General features: G+C 39.5%; 1 protein-coding gene across 1 annotated transcript; it reads left to right on the forward strand.

Moving 5' to 3' along the window:
* The first annotated feature begins 628 nt into the window (after positions 1 to 628).
* Positions 629 to 19,267, forward strand: RAB32 (RAB32, member RAS oncogene family). Its single transcript, XM_083348743.1, has 3 exons — positions 629 to 1,057; positions 15,474 to 15,757; positions 17,902 to 19,267. Exons 1-3 carry the CDS (start codon positions 823 to 825, stop codon positions 18,049 to 18,051), a joined length of 669 nt encoding a protein of 222 aa, XP_083204869.1. The 5' UTR covers positions 629 to 822; the 3' UTR covers positions 18,052 to 19,267.
* The last annotated feature ends 376 nt before the right edge of the window (positions 19,268 to 19,643 follow it).

Below are 19,643 nucleotides of genomic sequence, written 5' to 3' on the forward strand. Positions count from 1 at the left end.
ATTATTTTTTTAAAACGTCGAAGGGCTGAAACTGGGTACTTGAAATATAACTTTTCCCTTCATTTCTCTCTCTCATTTACTATCTCTATGTCTCTGCAAGACATTTGGATAGGGCCAGGGGTAGGCAACTTCGGCTCTTTTATGACTCGTGGACTTCAACTCCCAGAATTCCTGAGTCAGCCTAGCTGACTCAGGAATTCTGGGAGTTGAAGTCCACGAGTCATAAAAGAGCCGAGGTTGCCTACCCCTGTACTAGAGAGAACCGCTCTCCTTTTGTTTTTCCTCCAGCCGTCTCTTGCGCCACCCTTCCCGCTGCAGCGCCGCAGAGGGCATCCGCGAGAGCCGGCTAGGCCTCTCCCCAGCTTGGCTGAGGCATCTCCGCGCGGAAAACGCAGCTCTCCCCTCTTCCGCGCTGCTTTCCTTTCAAAATAAAAGCCGCCGAGCGAAATGCACTTTTTTTTTTGGCCTAAGTTTCCTCCCTAGCGAAGAAGAAGCGCCTCCGACGGGGAGCCGACGGCGGCGCTGGGCCTCCGCCCCCTTTCAAAAGTTTCATAACTCGCCGGGTTTCCGTGTCCTGTGACTCCAAGTCAGGCGGTGCCCGCCTTCTTTTTCCTCCCGTGCCCTGCCGACTGTCGGGACGTAGTATCTCTTCCCGCCAAAGAACCCGGATTGGACAAAGAAAGAAAGCTCCCGGAGTCGGGAGGGAAGCACGTGAGGAAGCGCTCCCCGCCTTTCTTCCCGCCTTTGCTCCCGCCGGGGCTGGGTTTTCGCACGAGCGCAAGGCGAGGAGCGTGGAGGAGGCCGGCGAGCGGCGAAGCCGGAATGGCTGGAGTAGAGAGAGGCGAAGGCGGCTCCGGAGTACCTGAGAGTCGGGAACATCTCTTTAAGGTTTTAGTCATCGGGGAACTGGGTGTCGGCAAAACAAGTATCATCAAGCGCTACGTCCACCAGCTCTTCTCGCAGCACTACCGGGCTACCATCGGGGTGGATTTCGCGCTCAAAGTCCTCAACTGGGATACCAGGACTCTGGTCAGGTTGCAGCTCTGGGACATCGCAGGTGAGAGGGCACGAGAAGTTGGGGCTGGAAAATGGCCGATCCGGCCAGGGGGGGCGGATTTCCTCAGCTGGAGGGGGAAATCCCCTTGCTTTGCATACGAGCAAGTTGCAACTGGCTTTCATAAGATAAAAGCAATGGGTTAGACCGCAGGGGTCTTCAAACTTGGCCCTTTTATGACTCGTGGACTTCAACTCCCAGAATTCCTCAGCCAGGCACGCTGGCTGAGGAATTCTGGGAGTTGAAGTCCACGAGTCATAAAAGAGCCAAGTTTGAAGACCCCCTGGGTTAGAGTGCAAACGACCCGGGGAGACGCGAGTTCAGGTGCCTCACTCGATTTCTAAAATCCTCCTCTTTTCTCCTTTAGGCTTTATACAGCTCAAGAGGAGGTGTGAGAATAAACGTGCTAGGTTGTATTGTACCATTCTGAGCTCCTGGGAGGAGTGGGGAGGTCTTGTTGAGGATTCTGGGAGTATATTTGCTCCAACTTGGAAGAATCTTATTTGTTTTGGATACACTAGTAGCTTCGATGTTGTGTAGATTTGCACCGTGTATGTACCCTGGAATACATAAATAAGTAGAAGAATACATGAATAAGTAATTTATCCACTTGTTTTTTGTTCTGTGAAGAAGGGATATTCATTCAGGAAAAATACCAGAGGTTAATAAACCTCTACACAAATTTTAAAGATGGGCAAATATATCAGGTTTTTGTTACATTTCCAGCTTTAAACAACCCTCCTCTCCTCTGGCCAAGTGTTTTCTCAGCAGCTGCTTGATAGCATTTCAAAAGATTAAAACTTTTTTTTCTCATGCTGATACGGAGAAAGCTTCACCTGTTTGATATTGACAGCTATGGGATGGGTTAGGGGAGTACTCATATTTTGGGGGTTGCATTTATAATTTTCCAGATAGTCTGAAGAAGAACTTGAGAAGATTTCTCTGTGTGTTTTATTGGTGGTCACTTGAAAATAGTAAATATCTTTAAAGCAATTGTGAAATTTATGACATTTGCTCTCCTGGTACTCCCCCTCCCCCCTTGGTTTTTTCATTGTTTAAAATTCTGGAAGTGGTAAATTGCAGAAAACTTCGGTATGAAGTTTTATATTGTTCTGTTTTGTGTAATTTTATGGATAAGTCAGATCACCTTTCTCTTAGATATTTATCAAATTCTCCCTTTAAACCATTTTATTATTTATTTATTTATTTATTTTATTACATTTATATACCGCCCTTTCCCGGAGGACTCAGGGCGGTTTACAGGGTAATTAAAAACCAAAAATACAAAAGTTAAAAACCAAGTTTAAAAAAGATTAAATTACAGAGCAGCTAAATGCAAGATATATGACTCTAACCTTGTCTCTGAAACTGGGTGTAACTAAATTGTTTGGGGTCTCTATCTGAGTGGCAATGAAGGGATTACAGCTAGATATTAGAGTTGGTAGTTTTTTAGAATACTGTATTTTATAAAAGGCATGTGCTTTTGTGAACTACGGATCATATAGGTGGAGTGGCTAAACCAGTGTTTCTCAACCCTGACAATTTTAAGATGTGAGGAATTCAACTCCCAGAATTCCCCAGCCAGCATGCAACAAACATTTTTGCAACCTTTACAATTCATCTTCTCAATTGAGATTTAATTTTTGAAGTTTAAAAATCTATTTAATAAAACTATTAAGTAATGTATCCTAAAGGCAGGAAATAAACTTTTGACAAATATAAAAATGGCACTATTTTCTATTTGTTTTTTACATTGTGAAATCCTTGGTTAAAGATGTGTTTGGATATTATGGTATTGCTGTGGAAAATTTGGTATTGTTTCCAAATTGCTTGCAAAATCATCAGAATAGTGAGATATTGCTTCCCCATGATCTAGCTAGGCTCCCTCTGTTTCAAGGGAATTAGAATGCTAACAGTTGCCACATAATGATATTTAAGAGTTTAGCTATTGCTTTAATTCATGTGAATAACAATTGTTTGTGAAGGACTGTAGCTGTAGCATAGGACTTACAAGTGGCATTTTAATTAGCTGTATTGAATGTTCTCATGAGCCAAATGTATGAGTTCTCCGCAAAATGCAACTTTTTGTAAAAGGGTGTGACACTCCAGTTGCAACATGTGACAGTCATTCTCCACAACTGCTCAGTCTTCTGTCTTTGTTATCTCAAACAAGTATTGCAATATATGGATACAAAGAAAAAATGTTAATCTTTGAGGTATATAGAAGAGTATGGTTAAATGTTGAAGAATGTCTAAGTTTTGTTTAAATCTGATTTCTTAAACATTAAAAAACGATTGTCCAGTGAAAGAGACTGACTAAACAACTAGTTCACACTGTAATTCCCATTATAGGAGTCAAGTAACATTAGATTGTTAATTTAAATCCTCTTTAATCCATAGCAGGCCAATACATTTATTAAATCAACTCAAAAGAGCATAATAGCGTGTAAGCTGCCTAAGTTCAACAAGAAGGTACTAAATAAAACTGAAAAGTAGTAGAAAAAAAAGTCCCTTCATATGTCTACATGTAATTACAGTCTGCTTGATTTACAGTCTTAAACTATAAATCTTTTGAACTTAAAATTCTGCACAAATAATGAGAAATCTTTTTACTGTAGTTAATAATTTTTTTAGGACATCACAAAAGGCCATGTGAATTTGCTGAATTTTTCTTTAGGTAAGGTGTTAAAAATAGGATGAGACACTACAAGGGAAAAAAATATTTTAGCATGAAGTCTGCAGCCCAAAGGCCGTCTTAAAGTCAGTGCTCCAGGTAGTCCTCACTTAATGATCAACAGCCAAAATTATGAAGGTGCTGAACAAAGGAATTTCCAACCCATACCCAAAGTTATGGCAATTGCAGCACCCCATGGTCATATGATTGGAATCTGGGCATCTGACAACCCATTCGCATTTATGGCTGATTGCCAAGTGCCTTGTCATCACGTGATTGCCATTTGCAATCTTTCCTGCCAGCTTCCCCAGAAAGCCAGTGGGGAATTTGTGGTGGAAGCCAATGCCAACAGCTGACAGGACTGAAAAGGTATGCCTCAAAATCCAAGAAAGATTTTCAGCCACAAAAGATTTGCAACTCACAGAGCAGAGAGGCAATGTGGTAAGGAAAGAATAAGGTAAGAGTAAGTAAGGAAAGGTAAGAGTACAGGGTGCCTCAAGGCATGGGAGCCCCAGGGCAGACCCATGTGATGTCTCCCTGCTTAGGGACTGAAAATCCTGCTTGGATTTCAGCAAGGAGGATTTTCAGCTTCTGAGCGGAGTGGCAGCATAATAAAGGAACAGCAAGCTGTGTGGGAGTGATAAAAGACCCAGCATAGGGCAAATGCAGGTGTCTCTTTCTTGGGCTGAAAACCCTGCTTGGATTTTCAGCTCCTGAGAGACACGTACGGCCTGTGCTGGGGCTCCTCCAATCCCCTGAGGGATATCCCACATTCCTTACTTGGGATTCCCACTTAATGATCCACCAGATTGTTTTACAAGTACAACTAGGAATGCTGAGTGTGGTTATTAAGTGAAATGGTCCCATGCCATCTGGCTTAATGAGCGCTTTGCTCTAGTCTCAATTATGGTCATTAATCAGGGACTACCTATAGCAGGGCTTTTCAACCTTTTCACACATTGTACCACTGTTAGGATATGGCAACATCCGAGTACCACCAGTCACTAGCAAGGTGTCAAAAATTTGATGACTAAAAAAAAAAGGAAAAAAGTAATGAAGTACAGGTAGTCCTCGACTTAGTGACTGTTCAAAGTTACAATGGCACTGAAAAAAGTGCCCCCCCAAGCCACAGCCAGACACCTGCCTGCCCGCCTGGCGGACCTCTTCCTCCTGTCTTAGGTTTTCATTGTTGTGAGCATTTCTGTTGAAGATTGGCAGCGGGGGTGGGTGGGGTGGGGTGTTTGGTTTTTATTCCCCCCCCCCTCTGCTGGGTGGTTGCAGCAGGTTTTGGTCACTTCACATGACCCTGTGACTCTGACCATCATAAATATGAATCAGTTGCCAAGCATCTGAATGTAAATCACAAGACCCTGGAGATGCTGCAACATTTCAGCTGATCGGTGCTTCTTCTGGGCTCAGCGGAAGCACCAGGATCAGCACCGAGCTCCAGCTGGAGCCTGGCGCTGATCCTGATGCTTCCGCTGAGCCCTGACAGCCCTGCAACTCCAGTCGTGTCTTGCTCAGGCTTGTGCAGTGCTGCCACCCGTTCAGCTCATTCCCCTCCCCCGCTACCACTTTTCTAGGATGGTTGCATAGCACCTGCCAGGTGCCCATGTACAACAGGTGGTACCCGTACCACTGGTTGAAAAGCCCTGACCTATAGTACTGTTAAAATGAGGTTACACCTAACCTTCAGAGTCAGAATTGCTTCCTCTAGGATAGAAAATTACATTAGTTCTCCATTGACATGCTGGGATAATAGTATGGCAAAGAAAAGGACATGCTTGGTGGAGCAGTGGGCTAATGCCTCCTTAAGTAACACCAGCTGCCTGCAATTAGTGCAGGTTTGCATCCCACCAGGCTCAAGGTTGACTCAGCCTTCCATCCTTCCGAGGTAGGTAAAATGAGGACCCAGATTGTTGGGGGCAATAAGCTGACTTTGTAATAATGCCGCTTGGGGGGTGTGTGAAAGCCCTAATAAGCAGGCATATACATAGAATGAAGGCTACTGCTAAGCTTGTAAGCCACCCTGAGTCTTCGGAGAAGGGCGGGATATAAATGGAATTAAAATAAAAATGCCCTCCTATTCATGAGTGATGCTTCCTATTTATAAATGTACAGTGGGAGTAGAGATTATGTGGTACATAGCACAACAAATTTTTCCTGGAATATATAAGGATTTAAGAAATTAGTCAGCGGCTAGTAGAGGCTTTGTTTCATACTGCTTTTTCTAGTTTACTCGCTTCTTACAGAGTAGCCAATCCACAATAGGTTTACTACAGGGGTCTTCAAACGTGGCCCTTTTATGACTTGTGGACTTCAACTCACAGAATTCCTCAGCCAGGCACGCTGGCTGAGAAATTGTGGGAGTTGAAGTCCACAAGTCATAAAAGGGCCACATTTGAAGACCTCTGGTTTAGTAGGTTTTATATTCAGTTTTCTGAAAGCCTTTCACTCTTTTTTCAAACCTCACCAATGGCACCTTTTCAAAACTTCAACACAACTAAATTGTTAGCAGGTTGGGTACATCCAGGCAATCTGCCAATAAAACCTAGCAGCAATACTACTCCTTTAGGAGACCTCTGCCTTCTGTCTAATTACCCCTTGCTGGTGACCTTTGGCTGGGATGGATTATAAATCCATCCTAACTATTGGCCATTCTAGGTAAACAGATTTATGTGGAAGGGGGAAAGACTAGGACTGGGAATTCCTTGTCTGCAAAGCAGGCAAATTGAGGAGAGAGCTTGTTCGATATGGCTACATTCCTGAAACATATTTTACCTGATTAATTATGTGATTTTCTGGATTTGCACAGCTGAGCCATAAATTAGCCTAACAGGCTGGATCACACAATATCTTGCCACAAAATGGAAAACAAGTGCCCCAAAGCTCAACCAAATTTAACACATATCAACCTAGTACCTACTGCTCAAATTCATCTGCTAGATTTTATTCAGGTTGGTTAAGAGGTTGGGCATATACAGTGTGTATGTATTCTGTCTGGTGGTCTCAAAAAGTGTACTGTATGCATTATTGCAGTATTCTTGTTAGCCAACTTGAGTGCTTATATAAGCAGAAATGAAAGGTGTCAGTTTAGTAAATACATTACTGTTCAATATAAATCAAACTCTCTTAATTGAAATACTTGTATTTTGTTCCAAGGTGGGGAAAGAACACGTTTTCACTGTAACACATGAGTGTGTCAGTGTGTGTAGTGTGTAGAATAAGCCATAGTGGCCAAGGTTTGTACAGTGTTAGGCCAGTTTTATAAACCCTAAGTCTTGGTTTGCATATAGAACAAGGCAAAGACAAGGAAACCATATTATATCTATGGAGATTGTCAATCATCCAGGTCATGGTTGTCTCAAAGATGCTTGTCCAAAAGTCAACTGGACTTTCTTGGGTGTTTTTTTCAAAAACATTTCACTTCTCACCCAAGGTGCTAGTGATGACATACAAAGCCCTACATGGCATGGGTCCGGATTACCTACAGGAGCACCTGCTGCCAGCGTCAACATCCCTCCGTCCTGTGCGCTCCCACAGAGAGGGCCTCCTCAGGGTGCCACCGGTCAGACAATGTCGGCTGGTGACCCCCAGGGGGAGAGCATTCTCGGTGGGTGCGCCAATCCTTTGGAACCGCTTACCAGCTGAAATCCGGATGGCCCCTGACCTTCGCTCCTTCCGGCGTGATCTAAAAACTTATCTATTCCAACAAGCTGGCCTGGCCTGATGGATTTGGGTTTTAAAATTTTCTCACTTTATTGCTTTATTGTATTCTTACTTTATTGCTCTGTACACCGCCCTGAGTCCTCCGGGAGAAGGGCGGTATATAAAACAAACAAACAAACAAACAAACAAATAAATAAATAAATAAATAAATAAATAAGTTAAACTGAAGAAACTTCTTGGATGAGAAACAAAATGATTTAAAAAAACAAACAAAACCGAAGAAAGTCTAGTTGCCTTTGTAAAACAATAAAATAATATTATGGTTTGCATAATGTACAGACTCTGCCAGTGGCTTTATTTTTAGATGATTGTGGAAAGCACTGCCAAACAATGGTAATGTGATCAAACCCAATATCTTCCATTTTAAAGCTACTTGAGAAAAAAATGTTGGTGTACATTTAAATATAAAGAGGAAAGTCATATTTGCAAAAAAAATGTTTAAATAAACCCCTAGATAGAAGTTAAAGGTGAGGGGAGTAGGGAGATCCCTACCTTTATAGAAAAATGTCCGCCTTCCCCAACCTAGTGTTTTCTAAATCTGTTAGATTTCTAATTCTTGTAATCCCCGGCCAGTAAACTCAGTGACCATCCTAACTGGGGATTATAGAGTTTGAAAGATACTGTTTGGAGAAAATTGATTTCACACTGCAGTTCCAAGAACACAACTACCGCATCAAATGGAAAAGTACTGAAATTAAGGACATATACTCATTCTTAAAGGGACATGGTGGCTAAGTGGGTTAGGACGCTGAGCTTGTCGATCAGAAGGTCGGCAGTTTGGCAGGTCGAATCCCGAGTGCCGCGTAACAGAGTGAGTGCCTGTTACTCATCCCAGCTTCTGCCAACCTAGCAGTTCGAAAGCACGTAAAAAATGCAAGTAGAAAAATAGGGACCGCTCCGGTGGGAAGGTAACAGCATTCCGTGCGCCTTTGGCGTCTAGTCATGCCGGCCACGTGACCACGGAGACGTCCTCGGACAAGCGCTGGCTCTTTGGCTTTGAAACGGAGATGAGCACCGGCCCCTAGAGTTGGAAACGACTAGCATGCATGTGCGGGGGAACCTTTACCTTTACCTTTTACTAATTCTTATGTGAATAGGGTCTTTTTTCTTTTCCTCTGCTAACAAAGACCTACATTTCCCCCATTTTACTATTTTTAATAGATATAACCAGTCTCTTGACTCCCAAATTTACAGTGGCTTGAAAATTAATACATCTTGGTTTACTGAAAAAATTATTTGGGAAGGAGATTGATAATGGTGTTCAACGCCACCTTTTCATCAATCTCTTGCTAAAGCACTTTTTTTCCCCTCCTTCACCCAGAAAGATTCAGTAAATGCCTTTCTAAAGTGGAATCATGGTTCAGATCATGTTGGGTTCTATGCACCCGGAGCTTTGATACGACTTGAGAGTCAGCTGTTGAGCTATTTCTGGGGCCGTGCCAGTGCCCAATTATGTCTAAAGCAGTTTTTTGATCTTGGTCCAAATAATTTGCCTGCTTAACTTACATTAATGGATTCCGCAAAAGCAGATTGCATTTTAGCTGCTATCCCTATGGGGGGTGAGTGCTATTGAAGGCCTCAGTAATACATGGCTAAGAAGTGCTTGACGCATGAAGAAGATCCTGGGCCTTATTGTTTTAGTTTTATGTTGTGGAAGGACATGATAGAATACGGAAGTGACTGTTCGTTCCATTATCACATGAGGAAACCCTTATGAATGGAAATCCTCTAGTCTTAATTTTAGCACATTTTCAGATTGCTTCTAAGGAAGCAAGACTTTTAATAAAAAAACCCTTTCTCTTTATTAATGTACTACAAATCTGAGTCCTTTAAAATAAAGGAAAAAAAACTTTCAATGCATGAGTAGAGAGGAATTTTCAAAAGTGAATTATATATGTGGAAAAATGAACCCTAGAAACTATAAATAATAAAAGCCTGTAATCTTCATCCTAAAGTGAAGAAGAACTAAAGAGCCTCTTGTTGCGGGTGAAGAAGGAGAGTGCAAAAGTTGGGCTGAAACTAAACATTAAGAAAACTAAGATCATGGCATCCGGCCCTCTCAATTCCTGGCAAATAGATGGGGAAGAAATGGAGGTAGTGACAGATTTTATTTTCCTGGGCTCCAAGATCACTGCAGATGGGGACTGTAGCCAAGAAATTAAAAGACGCTTGCTCCTCGGGAGGAAAGCCATGACAAATCTAGACAGCACACTAAAAAGCAGAGACATCACGCTGTCAACAAAAGTGCGTATAGTCAAGGCTATGGTCTTCCCAGTTGCAATGTATGGCAGTGAAAGTTGGACCATAAGAAAGGCCGAGTGCCAAAGAATTGAGGCCTTTGAGCTATGGTGCTGGAGAAGACTGCTGCGAGTCCCTTGGACTGCAAGGCGATCAAACCGGTCAGTCCTAGAGGAGATCAACCCTGACTGCTCTTTAGAAGGCCAGATCCTGAAGCTAAAACTCAAATACTTTGGCCACCTAATGAGAAGGAAGGACTCACTGGAGAAGAGCCTAATGCTGGGAAAGGTTGAGGGCAATAGAAGAAGGGGACGACAGAGAATGAGGTGGCTGGATGGAGTCACTGAAGCAGTAGGTGTGAGCTTAAATGGTCTCCAGAAGATGGAAGAGGACAGGAAGGCCTGGAGGAACATTGTCCATAGGGTTGCGATGGGTCGGACACGACTTCGCAGCTAACAACAACAAAAATCTTCATCCTGTAGAAGGGCTTTTCTGAATGCAGTGTATGTGATTTAAAACTAAGTTTGAAGCTTTAACAGAACAGATAGGGAGACTAGTCTCCCAAGTTGTGTGCTGTTTTATAACAGCCTTGTCCATCTTGACTTCTAAAGTTCATCTTAACTCGTGACTGCAGGAATTTTAATGCAGTACATCTGGCAACAAATTCTGTTCTACAAAAATCCTGCCTTTTTTTACCATCATACAATCAGCTTTGCAAATGCATCAGTGTACGTTACCAGCTGTTTGTTCAGTAGAATTTTTCTGCTTCTTCAGCTTCACATGATTATACATTTGATGGTTACCGAAAAATTGAAGCCATAGAAATGAGTTCTTGATATGCAGTGTTTTTATCTGTTCATCTGTCATTATTTTCTCAGTTGTACAACAAAGCATGTTTCTTGTTTTCAGGTCTGTAAAGCAATTGCGTGATTTGATAACACAATAAGGAAAAATAACATAATAGTGCAATGTAAAAAACAGACTCACGCAAAATAAAATAACTTAATGTAAAGTCTGAGCACTCTCTACAATGGAACTCAAAGCCTGGGCAAATAGAAAGATCACTTGGATCTCAAAATAAGATTTATCACACAAATGCTCAGCAATAATAGCAAATACAGGCTTGAGCTAAAAGCCAGTTGGTGTTGTGGTTAAGGCACCAGGCTAGAAACTGGGACAGTAGTTCCTCCTTAGACACAAAGCCAGCTGGGTTGCTTTGGGCCAGTCACTCTTTCTCTCAACCTTAGGAAGGAGTCAATGAAAACCACTTCTCAAATTTTCTCAAAAAAACTGCACTGTTCGAGGCATTCACTCAAGAGTTAACACTGACTGGAAGGTACACAGACGCAGGCTTGAAAACACTTAGGTGCAATCTCCCACTTGGTTATAATGGCTGTCTGGCCATTTAAGTTATTGATGTAAGAGATGTGAATATAAAATGGAATGGAATGAATTGTGTACATTACCATTAACTTTTTGGAAGAAAATCAGCACAATATCAACGAAAGGCTACTTCTTTCCTCTATTGCTGTTCTTTCTTCTTTAGAAAATAATTCAGTTCTTGGAAAGAAATTAAACAGCAGAAGCCAACACCTGAGAAGCTGCAATCCCAAAATTTAAAAATAATGCTTTTGAATTACACTGGTGATACATATAAACAGGGCTTTTTTTCCTCATTGAACGCCCAGAATGGAGTTCCGGCATCTTTTTTTGGATGGAACTTTCTAAGGTAGGCAAGGCAGGTTGTATGACGTGTGTGAGTTCCGGCACCCCCCCCCTTTTTTTTTTTTTACAAAAAAAGCACTGCATATAAATATAAATATATTGAAGACTCTAGACAGTGGCATATAGAATTTCTTCATTGTTTTGATTCAGTTCTAAACGTTTTTGAATGCAAATGTGTCGTGAGTATGCAAATCTGCATGATTTATTAAAACCATTTTTAGCATTCTGCAGCTGCTGGAAGTATAAACCAGAATTCCAGACAATCCTGGGATAATTTACAAGCAAACATAGTTAAATCTAGGAATTATAATAATGGCGCTGTGTATTATCTAAAAACTATTCTGATAACTTAATGCCTTAAAATTTGACATGTTGCAACTGATACAGAGGCATCTCAAAATATGGTTTTTCCTCATAATTGTGCAATTTCCTGATGGACTGAATGCAAAAGTGAATGTTTGTGTAAACTGCTTTGGCAAACAATGGAGTTTGCCAAATTTTCTGAAGCAGAAAATTAGGGTTTTTCCCCCTTTTTCCTGTTACAGACAGGCATTCAAATACCTTTTGGATTGGGGTAAAAAGTTGTTCGATCTCTTTAAAGGAACTAGGAGGAAGCATACACTAGAGGTTACAACTGCCTCTGGTATAAATTGGGTCATTTCTCTAACCGTTCTAGCTGCTCTTTCGCTATTGCTTAAGAATTTTAATGTCTTTTTACATTTTATTAAGCAAAAAGAAAAAGTGCTGTGGCAGATATGTCACTTTGAGGCTTACATTTTTAAATCTATTGCACCAGATATTTTATGGAAATCCTACTTTATAATAAAGTAGAGTAACAAGAGTATTTTTTCATCATGAGTTGTAAAATCTCCCACATTATTGTGTAGAGATGTCGACTTCAGTTTGCAGTCTTTACTAAGGTAAATTTTGAAAGAGCAGATAGAGAAAAAGAATATAATGGGAGGAAATGACACTAGAATTGCCTAGACTTTGTAAGTGTGGAGTTGTAACTATGCTTTTAGGAATTAGCTATTAGAGTTCTGCAAATCGTTTGGAAAAAATGTGCTTTTGAACAGACAGAAACGTGTACAAAACATTCCTTTTGGAATTGTTAAAGCTGGCATGTTCTTTTCCAGGCTCACAAAACTGTTTTCAGACTTGTTCAGCTGGAGCAAGTGATAAAGAAATACTACTATTTCATTAATTAGGTTTAACAAAACAAAATGAAAGTTCATTTTCTGTGTTTCAGGAGCATGCTTGTGTGTTTTTAAAGGTTCTTGCATACTTACTGCTATTGTTGCTACAAACATAAATCCTGTGTATGTAGAAAGGAGATGTGAAGCCACACAAAATTTGATGTTGATACCAGTGCATAGATGTACAAGAGGCAAAATTAACAATGTTCATATATCAGTGTTAATATACATATAGAGCAAAGAAACTGTTCGAAGGTTGAGCATATATGCTTCAGGACGTTTCAGCCATCTGTGTACATGCATAGAAGATACTGCTACAGGGATAGCTGGTGAAACTAGCTGTTAAATTATTTACACAAGCTAGGGCCTCATGCCAAAAACTTAGAATTGGTCATATTTTCAGGAAAGGAAGGTAAGTATGTGAGTAATATAATTATGAGGATCATTAAATAAATTCATACAACATGTACTATTTGAAACCCAAATACTTTGGCCACCTAATGAGAAGGTAGGACTGACTGGAGAAGAGCCTAATGCTGGGGAAGATTGAGGGCAAGAGAAGAAGGGGACAACAGAGAATGAGGTGGCTGGATGGAGTCACTGAAGCAGTAGGCGTGAGCTTAAATGGACTCCAGAAGATGGTAGAGGACAGGAAGGCCTGGAGGAACGTTGTCCATGGGGTCATGATGGGTCGGGCACAACTTCGCAACTAACAACAACAACAACAACATGTACTATAGTTTATAAACTTTCATTAAGCCATCCAGTTGTATGTATTGACTGATCGCTATAGCGTCACTTAGCTTTTTTGAAAAAAATCATTTACGATTCTTACGTCATCTGGTGGCAATTTAATCATTCAATAGAGGATTAAGCTGTGGGTTCTTTGGGGTTTGTTCCTGTAGTTATTTTTTTTTAAACAGGACAAAGAGCATGTTCCAGTATTTAGGAAGGAATAAGTTGGCAGTAACTATTTATATCTATACTTCCCCTTGACTGAATTAGGGTTAAGACAGAGGTCCCCAACCTTTTGGGCACCAGGGACAGGTTCTGTGGAGAGAGGTTTTCCATGGATGGGAGGGGGCATGGTTTTGTGTGCTGCCTGCATCTCATGGATATGGCTTTACTTGTTTGTGTGGACCGGTTGCTGGCATGTTATGGACCGGGAGTTGGGGATCCCTGGGTTAAGAGATAGTTGCTTGGAGGCTTTTTACAAGTCTAGATTTGCCTTTTGCCTCAATAGTCTCTTAATTATAGTCCACATTTGTTTTCTCAGCCTTGCATAGGTTTCTACTGTGGTTGTTTAGGCATTGAGATCTTGAGAATTCACTGAATTTGCTTCACAGTTGCTAGACCTATATATTATAGTATTGCAACACTCAGTAAAACAGACAAATGGGGAGAAGGTTGTCTGTTAAAAATCAAATGTCCATTAAATGACAAATGGCTTTTTTCAGCTCCCCAAAACATTCATTTGTGAGAAAATATACTTAATCATAATAATTATAATAATTCCCCCAAACTGCAGAGATTGATAGTGTTGACCCAGAATATATTACATCTTAAGTCAGGGGAAGTCCTGGGGTTTTTTTTCTCCTAGTTCAGGGGTAGGCAACCTTGGCTCTTTTATAACTCGTGGACTTCAACTCCCAGAATTCCTGAGCCAACTATGCTGGCTCAGGAATTCTGGGAGTTGAAGTTCACGAGTCATAAAAGAGCCAAGGTTGCCTACCCCTGTCCTAGTTCAATGGATTTTAAAGAAAGAGAGAGAATATAGAATTAGTGAAGACCTGTTTTTGAGGGAAACAGTGTCCAGACCTGTTCATCAAATAATGGATTTTATCTGTTTGGGGAAAATACCACTGATTTCTGAAATGTGGGCAAGTATCAGACAAGTATCTGATGTTTATTCATTTCTCTGGTCATTTACTGAGTTCAACCATTTTAGTTAATATCTGGCTGTTAACTCAAGCACTCCAACTCTTTTTTTATGAGCTATTGCATGAAGGTCATGGCTATATAATTAAAATTATATGCAACTATGAATTTTCTGTCATGAATGGTTATATTTGTCTGAATTTATGCACAACTGATTTTTCCATAAACAGTTACATTATTAAGTTGAAGGCAGATCTTAAATGGAACCAATTTTGGGCCTGTCAGGGGCTTTCCAAATTCCATTTATTTCTCAAATGTCAGGCATGAAAAATCATATTCACACATAAAAGTTCTACTTCATTGGTTTATTACTACAGTCTATGCACAGGAATCTGCTCAGACTGTTAGCACCTAGACAGAACTAGATAAACATTAACGGCATTGAAAGGGGGCTGGACTTTGTTCTTTTGTGGCTATGTAACAATTATAAACTGATGCCTTCTTTAACTTCTGCCCCGGGCTCTGCCAGTGTCACCTACAAAAATGGGTTTCTTTTCACCCATGGATCTCTCGGACTGCTGGTTCCTAGAGTATATCGATGTTTTTTCTGTGTATTTCTCTACCTTTGCATAACTCTGTACATCGTATGTCTAGGACTACGTACTCAGGTTTAGACAGAATAAATTATATTCTATTCCTTTCTCAGTCAATGTGAATAAAATCTCATTTATATTTTAAACTGATAAACATTAAATATTTTACCTACTATCCACTCTTAATTTAACCTTTGTTTTGCCGTACTTCGCTAGTTATTTAGGAAAACTCCAATGAAGTGTCTTCCACTTCTCCCAACTACTGTATTTTGATTATTGCAATTTATTTCCAGTGTTCTGCCCAAATTCAAGTGTTCTCCCTCAGCCTCTTTAAGGAAGCAATATTTAATACTGTATTCTATAATACTTGCCCATTTATCTTTCAGGTCAAGAACGCTTTGGAAATATGACCAGAGTATACTATAAAGAAGCTGTGGGAGCTTTTGTAGTTTTCGATGTCACCAGAGGATCAACATTTGAGGCAGTTTCCAAGTGGAAACATGACTTGGACAGTAAAGTAATGCTCCCCAACGGCAGCCCAATCCCAACCATTCTACTTGCCAATAAATGTGACCAGAAGAAAGACAGTAGTCAAAATCCTTCTCCTTCTCAGATGAATCAGTTCTGCAAAGAGGGAGGCTTTGCTGGATGGTTTGAAACTTCTGCTAAGGTAAGGCTATTCCTAAAAGAAGGACTTCTCTGTCTTCAGAACTGGACTGCTGACCTAACCCAGCCTTGCAGTTTGGTCCTGCTAATTCAGAATTCCAGTACTTGTTGCTTTCTGGATTTCTAGATATTATTAGTTCCATTGATCTCAAAGGAGCAAGAGGTGCTTTAATGAAGGAAATTAAAATGGTTAGGGCAAATGGATCAGTAGGCAGAGATAAGTAATTGGATATTGCCAGGATCTTTCCTCTTATTTTCCAGCAAAAGTATAAAGAAAAGACCTAAAATCTTACACAGCTACATTGTTTTTGAATGGTGTCAGCCCTTCCTCCATTCTTTTTAAAATCTGCATTTTCTGATAATATAAAAGCCCCAATGTTTGCAAAGTTATGTTGCCCTGCACATATATTGTAATTCTATTTTTTCAGCCTTGTTTCAGTATGTAAACTTAAAAGTGATAATCTTGTAGAAATTTATGTTTTCCATCTTCTACCTTTTGTAACCAGATAGCTAAACATGAAATAAGAATAAATTCTCCATAAGACCTATAACTACATTGAAAATAAATAATTAAGAGCTTGATAACCGTGATATGATCCCCGTTTCTTTTCTTCAAGTTTGTCACAGTGGTTGGATCAAAGTGGTTTAAAAATGTTGCCAACATCAAATGATTTGTTATGGCCTGTATTTATTTAATGATGCTTGGCATGCATACAAAGAAAATTCTTACCAGCTGTTGAACGTAGCAGGATAATAATCCCTTTGAGTCATATTTTAATCTTTACATTCGTTCATTTATTTCTTTTATGATGTACATAAATGACCTTGTCCTTAATTTTGGGGTTTCTAATACTCATGGGAAGAAAGTAAGCAGAAGAAAACTCAAACTCAGGCTGGCCTTTTAATAAAAGAACACACAGCCTGGGACAGTGATTCCTGGCAGAAAGCTTGGATGGATATAGTCTAAAAAAGGGGGTAGCCACCATTCCTTGCTCTGAACAAGGATTTAAATAACAACTTGTGATTCTGTTACTTATGTTAAACAAGTAAAAAGTAGAAATTCAGAGATGGAAAATCTGACATTTGATTAAATTATATAAATTCTTTGGATCTGTTCTTGAGAAAAAACATGTAAAGTTGAGTGGCTAAATACTTCTTAGCATAATGAAGGGTTTTCTTTTGGGCTATGTTCTCACAAATTGGGAAGCAATAAGAGTTTATTTCTTTGTGATTCAGTGGGTTGTATGACTGTAACACTTGTGTTTTATTAACTGTAGATTATTAATTAATATATTTTATGGATGAAGACCATTGTGATTATTTAATAAACCATGTATATTATGACTATATATTGACTGAATATGGCCATAAACTCTGTAGTTTTTCAATTGAAGAGAACTTGTGTAATCTGCTCTGGAATGACTATATATTTACTTCATCTAGCCGCAGCGGTCTCCAACTTTATGTGGTCTTCAACTCCCAGAATTCCATAGGCAGCTATACTGGCTGGGGCACAACTCTTAAAGTTTCCAAAGTTGGGCACCCCTGATTTAGCCACAGTTTGCTAACAAACTAGAAGAGTTTGCTTGAAACCTCATGTTGCTTTCTTAATTGAAAACAATGCATTCAGATTTGGATTTATTAATACACTCTGCATTCAGATCCAAATAGGCAATTTTATTCTGCCCCAGTTTCTTACATATAGTTATATAGAGCAGGATGAATGTCTTGGCCTTTTACCATGGTGAACCAAGAAAGAGATAACCCAGCAGCTCTCAATTCTTTCTCTCAGTTCAAAGGGGTCACAAATAGACCAACCTAATGGATCCCACTGTCATGTTTGAACATATACATTATTTAATACCATTTGGCAGGGCTCATGCAGTGAAGAAAATCTAATAAAGGTGCTACCAAATAGTTATTATATCTTGAAAACATACATTCAGTTTTCTCCCACTGTAAATTGTTGCACTCCTACAAAAATCAGCTATAATGTAAAATAAGACAAGTTCTAAGGACAGCAACATATTTTATTAATAAATTACCTCTAAAAGGAGAGGTGTAGATACCGTATTTATACTGAAGCATTTTGGACCACCTTGATTCTTGTGTGCAGTAAGGCATTAACTTGTCTCTTGGTCTCCTTAGGATAACATCAACATTGATGAAGCTGCTCGGTTTTTGGTGGAAAATATCCTTGCCAATCTGAAAGCCTTCCCAAATGAAGAGAATGATGTTGATAAATTGAAACTGGACCTGGATTCCTTAAAAGCAGAAAGTAAATCCCAGTGCTGCTAGACATACGTCTCGCATCAATACATCATGAGAGCAGGATGTTTGTCTTCCTCATGTTGGACAGCTGCTGTGGTGCTTAATCACACAACTATCTTGTGGGGTATTAAGTTCTTCACAATCCAAGGTGTTTACATTTTTTAAAAATCAAATAAGACTTAAGAGTTTCACGTATACTATGTTCTTATTGGTAAGCTATTTAGTATAGTCACAAGCTGACATCCCTCTAAAAACAGGCAGGATCTAGCTGAAAGACTTGGCTTCAATTGCTGGTTAACATGTTGTAATAGCAGAACTAGAGTAGGAAAGGCAGTTCAGTTGAAATTACTCATGTTGAGAAGGACGATACAGTTCCTTATTTTTGAAAAATATACGTCAAGTACCTGCTTTCTCCAATATTGCCTATCTTCTGTTTAACACTAGGACTCTGAAACAAAAAGATTCCCTAGCCATAAAGTGCTTGGGAGCTATAACTAATTCTGAGGCAGGGCTGAGCAGGGATTCCTCATTTATAGTGTGCCTTAAAGTATATAAGAATCTAATGCTTGGAATATAAGGGTAGTTGGCTAGTGTGAAAGAACTAAGAATATATTTGTGCAATCCATCAAATAAATGAGTACAGCTCATTTCTGACTGTTTTGGAAGAGGCATTCTCTCTTATATTTTCACATGTTAACTAAAATATGAAAAAATAAGTTATACCTTACTGTACAAGGACAGTTTTTTCCCCCAAAAAAAGATTTTGTGATGTCTGGGCTTTTATGAAACCACTCTTTAACAGAAAACTATCTTTTAAATCAGAGATGATTTAATTTATAAATAGTCATTTTAAACGCAGGCTATTTTTTATAAATATTTTGCCAATTAACTATTTAACACGGAATTGATAGGGGGGGGCGTACTTTCATGCACAAGAATAAATTGCAAATGTACAATATACACAAGTCCTAAAAATATTCATTGTTATTTGTGATATCTATGAATGTTTGGAGAAAAGACTACAAAGAGATACTTTCACCAATTGCAAGTAATATTTAACTCTGTGGGTTCAACTCTGTTTTCTGTATATTATACTGGTCAAATGTAACCTGTCACCTGCTGCAAACTGTATTTTGGACTACAGTAACACACTTCAGATTTAGACTGGGTCATATATTTTTGTGTATCTGATGCTGTATTTAATATTAATGCAAGCTATATAATAAAAATACTTGGATTTTTATACGATAGTGTCAGGTACATTGTCACTTGTACAAATAGAAGAATACAAAGAACATGTCTCAGGTTGAAAATCTTATATTCCAGGCCTGTGCTAGCTTTGTGGAAATTTATATAAAGTCAGCTATGTTTTAAATCTTGGTTTGTCAAAATGTCTATGTTCCTATAGTTTTCTACTTAAATGCTGAATGTTCTTGAATATATCAAGTTCAAATTCTAAAATGAGCAAATCATTTTAAGCAAAAAATCAATGTGCTTTATGAAGAAAAATAAATAGACCATAAAATGACAAAAAGTTCTAAAAGTACAACTGATTTGGAAAATACATGTTGATTCATCTCAACCCTTGTTCTTAAAACGCGAATACGGTAACTTTATAC

The sequence above is a fragment of the Vipera ursinii genome, assembly GCF_947247035.1.
Source record: "Vipera ursinii genome assembly, chromosome: 1".
In the NCBI taxonomy this organism is placed as follows: Eukaryota; Metazoa; Chordata; class Lepidosauria; order Squamata; family Viperidae; genus Vipera; species Vipera ursinii.